The sequence below is a fragment of the Nannospalax galili genome, unplaced genomic scaffold, assembly GCF_000622305.1.
Source record: "Nannospalax galili isolate Female #2095 unplaced genomic scaffold, S.galili_v1.0 scaffold34, whole genome shotgun sequence".
In the NCBI taxonomy this organism is placed as follows: Eukaryota; Metazoa; Chordata; class Mammalia; order Rodentia; family Spalacidae; genus Nannospalax; species Nannospalax galili.
This window is the reverse complement of record NW_008338996.1, coordinates 1579379-1586011: the sequence shown is the minus strand read 5'-3', so window position 1 is coordinate 1586011 and position 6633 is coordinate 1579379. Positions and strand designations below refer to the sequence as shown.

At 38.9% G+C, this 6633-nt stretch overlaps 1 protein-coding gene across 1 annotated transcript in view; it reads right to left on the bottom strand.

The window, feature by feature from the left end:
- LOC103734494 (complement C5-like) overlaps positions 1 to 6633 on the bottom strand; it is a 109522-nt gene that overhangs the window by 90263 nt on the left and 12626 nt on the right. Inside the window, exons 3-4 of the mRNA XM_029563683.1 lie at positions 6036 to 6106; positions 1184 to 1275 (exon numbers count right to left, since the gene is read on the bottom strand). Coding sequence (XP_029419543.1) covers positions 1184 to 1275; positions 6036 to 6106 — 163 coding nt within the window. The remainder of the gene's footprint in view (positions 1 to 1183; positions 1276 to 6035; positions 6107 to 6633) is intronic.

Below are 6633 nucleotides of genomic sequence, written 5' to 3'. Positions count from 1 at the left end.
TATATGATTACATTCAAGGACAGGGTCTTTGCAATGGTGCCTTTGCCCTAAAGAGGAGATGAACATAGGCTTGTGAAGATCAAGGCGAAGCTCACTCTCAGAAGAGGGCGCATGTGCAAAGGTGGGAAGGCACATGTCATGGTCAACTCCCATGGCTGATGCATGACCTACCATGGGGAAAATGGCACAAGACGAAGTTTCAGAGTTGAGGATAGTATCACATAGCTTTGATTTGTACTATGGAGCACAGGGCATTTTCAAGAAAGTACACAATTAAACAATTATCTGAATTATTCAACCCCTTCCCCAATTTCAATAGAAAAACACAACTACAAATTTTCCTTTAGAGAGCAGAGAAAAAAATGACCATCAAATAGCTAGAATCATAGAGCAGCTGTTTGTAGCGGCTCTCATCTTACACATGCTGTGCTAGTCTGAGCTCCTTGAAAGCAGGGATTAACCCTCCATTTCTATTATGTATCTCTCCTATTGTGATTCATAAATAGAAATGTGCTCACTAAATATGTATCAAATTGAAGCCTGCTTAATAGTGGTCTGACATCCTTTTATGTGAGGCCAAATGGATGAAATGCTCTGAAAACACCCCTTCCCCCAGTATTTTATGCAGACGAAAGCAGGAGAGGACCCTCTTTCATAATGTGGAGGGTGAAGAATGGGACCACATTAGCCTTTTAGAGGGACAGTGTACTAGATTCCTACAGAAGTAAGCGTTGATGGTTTCAATGCAGAATAGCCCAGAAGGTATTTTTATTTCTCTATACAAATAAAGTGACTGAGAGAAATATTGGAGAGAAATGTGTGTGTGTGTGTGTGTGTGTGTGTGTATTTTGTGGTAGTTGTTTTGTTTTTGGTTTTTTCCAGACAGATCTCACTAAGCTGTCCAAGCTGATGATGACCTCCTCAACTCTGACTCCTCCTGCCTCAGTCTCCCGAGTGTCTGGGATGACAAGTGGGCTATGCTGAATCCCAGTACTGGGAATATATTTTTTTCTCCTTACCAGGAGCAACTTCTCACTAGACTTAAAAAGATTTTGCGTATTCACATTTGTGGCACTCTGCTGACACTAGGGGGCTCTCTTTGACTTCTAATTTGCTTCCCAGCCAAACATTCCAGATTTACTGTTTAGAGAAAATTTATTTATTAGCAAACTTTTTTACTTACTTTGGATTAGGTGGAATCTTGAAGTCGGGGAAAGAGATGATTCCAGTATAATCATTTTCTTCTATGATGTCAACTTCTGATCCTTCGGGATCCTTGAATGAAAACAGACAACTGTATTTTAGTTCATTTTCTGTTACTATAAACACATGTCTGAGACTGGGAAATTTATAAATTATGGAGGTTTATTTATGCTCATGGCTTCAGAGGTGGGGAATTTAAGAGGCTAGCAGTGTCACTGGGGAGGAGGGAGTGTTCTTTTTCATCCTATGGTGAAAAGAACTCATTTCCAAGAGAACAGCCGGAATTCATTCATAAGGGTAGGGCCATTGTGACCTAAATGCTTCCCACTGGACCCCACTTCCCAACATTGCTAGATTGAGACAAGAGTTTCTTAAAACTTTATTTATTTTTATGTGTGTGGGTGTTTTGCCCATATGTATGTAAGTGCATCTGTGCTCGCAAAGCCTACAGAGGCCAGAAGAGGATGTTAGATGCCCCAGAACTGGAGTTACTGACGGTTTTTAGCCACCATGCGGGTGCTGGGAACCAAACCTGGGTCCCCTGCAAGAGCAGTCAGTGCTCCTAACTGCTGAGCCATCTCTCCAGTAACTTTAGAAGGACACTTTCAGACCCTAGCTGCTCAAAGCACAGAAACTACATTTAAACTTTCTAAATGGTATATAATCTTTGACCTACAAAAAATGTTTCCCAGCAAACATCCATGCCGTCATTGAATGTGAAAGACAAAGTTCAAAGACTATGAAAGGTAAAGAAGGTCCATTTAAAGCTACTTCTCCCCCTCTTTTTAGACTTCCCCATCTGTCTTCATTATCCGTAAAAACTCCATGCTTTATTTACAATCGAGAGACATGCAAGCCCAGCATGATGGTGCACACCTATACTTGGGCAGATGTGGAAGGAAGATTATGAATGTGAGGCCAGCTTGGTCTACGTCAGAAGTTCCAGGCCTGAACTACATAATGAGACCCTGCTTCAAGGAAAAGAAAAAGAATAACAGTATATAAAGGGGGTAAAACCAAAATAACCCTGATGTTTTAATAAGATTTAATGAGAACCTAACAGGCTTTATAAGGATTAGAATGCAGTTTTTATATATCCCCATTTGGAGTTTTCTAAAAATTATTTTTAGTTAAACTATATATACATATATATGTTTATATATATATGTGTGTATATATATGTATCTATGTAGACATTTGAACAAACATTTGAAAGTTCTCACAGATCTTCCTCCTAAGTGCCATTTGGTCGGAGTCAGCAACATCTGGCTTTCTTTGAACTGTGCATGAGTTTCTGTGCAGCCTTAACTTAAAAACTTCATTTACCCTGGCTGAAATTCCCAATTTGAAATTCAGAATATTTTTCTTGAATTTCAGATTGTAAAACTCACAGAAGCCTATCTTGAGCTAGAGTGGTCCTCCTAGACTCATAGCTAAGAATATTCCCGGCTGGGCTTTGTCCTTCACATCATCATTCATAAATTCACCCAAGAGGGCCTTTCTCAAATTCTCTTTTCAGGATGCGTCCTACATCGGGACTCCCTGTGGCTCTGGGATCAGCTTCCTCAACCTGCTGTCCCTGGGAGTTCTTACGTGGATGACTGGCATCCATTCTTTTCCATGTGCCAGGTTTTGGCTTCACTCAAGTTCATTTATGGCAATGTGGGATTAAGAACACATGTCCCAAATAAACAGAAAAAACCCGAGAAAGCCTAAGCAAGTAATGAAGGTTTGCCAAGGTTTGCTTTGATACATAAAGGATGAGACAAAAATAACATACATGTAATCTTAAAATTTCTAAGGTCATAGTTTAGTCAACTAGTTTAAGGAACAAAATATATGTCTAATTAAGGTTTATCTGAGAACATTTGGTTTTTGCCCAAGCTTTATCTACATAGCACATGGTAATTAAAAGCACCAGACTGCTGGAACTAACCTTTTTGGGTGTTTAACAGCCATACTTTGAAGCCTATACTAATCTGGTTAGAGGGACTTAAAGGACAGTTTTGCTCCTTGCCCTCCAAGGTCAACTAAGTTCCAGGGGACTATGGAGCATCTCTAAAAATGTTCTGTAACTGTGGTGAGTCACCTGTTCTCTTGTTCAGGGAGGCCATGGAGACCCCACCACATGGACTTAAGCCAGCGTTCAGTCTACAAAGAGGAGGGTCAACTCAGAGGAAACATGTCTTCCACACTTCCAAGTGAAACCAGCCATGGTTAAGCAGGACCTTTGACTGATCTTCATATAGTTGGAACTGGTAAAAGAACGGAGCCAGGAGCTCCTCCCAAGCCCATGTGACCCCTGAGGAACAGATCCTCAAATGACCTAAAGAGTAAAAATAAATTGATTTATTTGAACCAACTGTATGGCCTTAAACACCCAAAAGGAAAGTATAACCAAAGAGTAAAGTCATCAGTATATTTCTTTAAGAGTTCAAGGGATTATACTTCCCAGACATTAGGCTTAAGTCCATATAAAAAGTTATTTAGACAATTGTTTCTCATTGATGATTTTTTTTTCTAATTGGAAAGTGCTGCTCAGGTGTAAGACTTCAAATCTTGGTCTGCAATACCGCAGTATCCACCTATAGCTAAGGGAGACAACCAGCTATTGTTCTAAAATGTTCGCAAAATTTGTTTTCTCCCGGTCTAGAAGCCTTTGAGAGGGAACTGACACTGATTCTAACCATTCCAACAGCTATCAAAATACCTGAAAGCAAATCCTGAATCCATCACTCTTGAGTCCAGCCTTGGCAGACAAAAGAAAAATGAGGAGGAACCCAATAGATGGATGCTTTTGGAAGCTCTCGTCAAGAAATGCCAATGGACTCTGATACGAACATTTGAAATTTGCCGTTTTGTCTTTTTTTCTGGTTCCCTATCTAGAACTTGCAATGCTAACTACTCTTGCCTTTACTTCTCCTTCACATCTCCTAGGCACCAGTCAAGGATTTTCTTTTCTCCCTATAGCTAAGAGTTATGCAATATGAGAGTCTTTTAGATAGACCCACTGAAGGGGTACCCCAATTGCCTCACCCTACATCCCTGTTCAGCATGGAAGAAGCCAGAGCGGTCTGCGTCCCAATTCCCTATCCACAAGTTGGGTCACCTCTTCAGAGGTTGGTGTGATAAGAATAGGAGGTAGGAATTGGCTAGGCAGTTAGGGTAAAAGGACCCTAAAGAAAAGTAGCCAGCTTCTTGGCTAAAAATCAGAATGTCTTTGAGCCTCTTAGCAATATACTCTGTTCCAAAGGCCAAAAAATGTCTAAAGTATTTGGAAGCTTGTATCTAATCCTTAAAATATTTTAGGGTTACCTATTCAGAGGGGGGACTGTTAAGTAGCAAAAAGCCCCATTTAAAAAAAAAGTACACAAAGTTGTTCAGGAAAAAGTGATGAGGAGATATGGGAGGAGTTGGTGTGGCCATGGATTGCAATACACACATACACATAAAAATTCTCAATAAATTTTTTTAAAGTTAAAAAAATTAAAAAACAATAAATAAAATATATAAAAAAGAAAAGAACAAAACAAAAGGAAAAAAAGGTAGCAGGGGTCATCTAGGGAAATCCTAATAAAATAGGTCAAAACAAAGAGCACATGTCCCTCCACCCCCAGGCCCTCATTCTCAGTAGGAGTCAGAACGTTTGGGCTGAAGCTCTGCTTGCCTCTCTTTCAGACTTCCTACCAGACAAGTACTTACTATGCTTGCCGTGTCTACACCATTCACATTTTCTTCTTGTAACTCATGCTAGTTCTTAAGTGGATGGTCTTTGTTATTTTAAAAGAACCCATGTCAATTCTTTTCATTAGGACATGGCTCAAGTTTTCCTTTCCCTCTTCCATTTCATAGAAGGATTACATCTCACTCATGTATTTTCCCTCTGAGTTTTTGACTCATTTGTTTTGAAAATTTTTTTTACTTGTTTATTTTTACTTCTTGTGTATGAATGGTTTGCCTGCATGTATGTATGTAAGTGCTCTCATGTGTGCAATGTCCATAAGGTCAGAAGAGGTGTCAGATTCCCTGGAATTGGAGTTACCAAAGGTTGTTAGCCACCATGTAGGTGCTGGGAATTAAACCCACGTGTTTTTCAAGAACAGCTAGTGCTCTTAACCACTGAGCCATCTCTCCAGCTCCTTGAGTATTTGCCTTAATGCATACTTGGTTTGGTATATATTCCAGTATGGTGTGTTGTTTAATATGTCCTCTTTTATGTGTACATTCTAAATGTGTTTGAGTATGAAAAAATGTGCCTCAGCCTATAGTGAAATGGCATTTCTAGGACAACCACTATTAAAAAGTGAGCAGTTATGACAGTGTAGAGCATTTATTTTTCTTAGGTGTGTAAATTAGACAAAACCCTGGGACTTAATTCCAAACTTATGAACTGGGTAGGACTAGGGAAATTTGTTTCTTATCTTTTTCTATGATCTGATAAGTGGTTGATAATTGCTGAGCATGTTAGTATATTAGTTATTAAATTCTAAGTTCCTCAAAAGTAAGTACCATGGGTTATAATTCTTTACTTTAAATTATACAAATCACAGTCTTGTGCATAATATTCGATTAATATTTGATGGATGTGCTTTGAAAAAGAGCAGCAAGGGTAGATTTAGATGGTTTAGTTCAAATCCTTCCATTTGGTGAATTTGTTTTTATGATTTTTTTACATGTCTATTGTAGAGTATAAATCTACAATGCTATAGTCACACTAGGTGTTTAATAACCACTTGTGTGACATCAAACAATTTAGTATAGTGTGAGAATGGGATCGTGGAATAAGATCTCCGAAAGAAAGAGGTAAAGTATGATTTTAATAAAATACTTACTATGAAAGTTAAGACAGTTTCTCTTTTGGCTGGCTTCAAGTCATCATCCAGGGAGTAAACTCTAACCTTTACTGCAAAAATAAGGAATATCATCAAGAACTGCTAAACACAAATGGATTTTAACTTATTTAATTAATTATTTTACTTTTCATATCTTTAAAACATCATTTTTTGAATATTTTAGTTATTTGTGTGTGTGTGTGTGTGTATGTGTGTGTTTAAGTGTTTTGCCTCTAAGTGTACCATATGTGTGCAGTACCTGTGGAGGCCAGAAGAGAACATCAGATCCCCTGGATCTGGAGTTACAAAGATTTTTAGCTACCATGTGGGTGCCAGGAACCGAACCTGGGTCCTTGGCAAGATTAGTCAATGCTCTTAACCACTGAACCATGTCTCTAAGCCCTATATTTATTTATTTTTATTTTATGTGTGTGAGTGTTTTGCCTATATGTACATAAGTGCACCATGTGCATGCAGTGCCTGTAGAGGCCAGAAGAACTGGAGTTATGGACAGTTGTGAGCCACCATTTTGGGTTCTGGGAACTGAACTCAGGTCCAAGAGTAGCAAATGCTCTTAACTGCTGAGCCACCTCTCCAG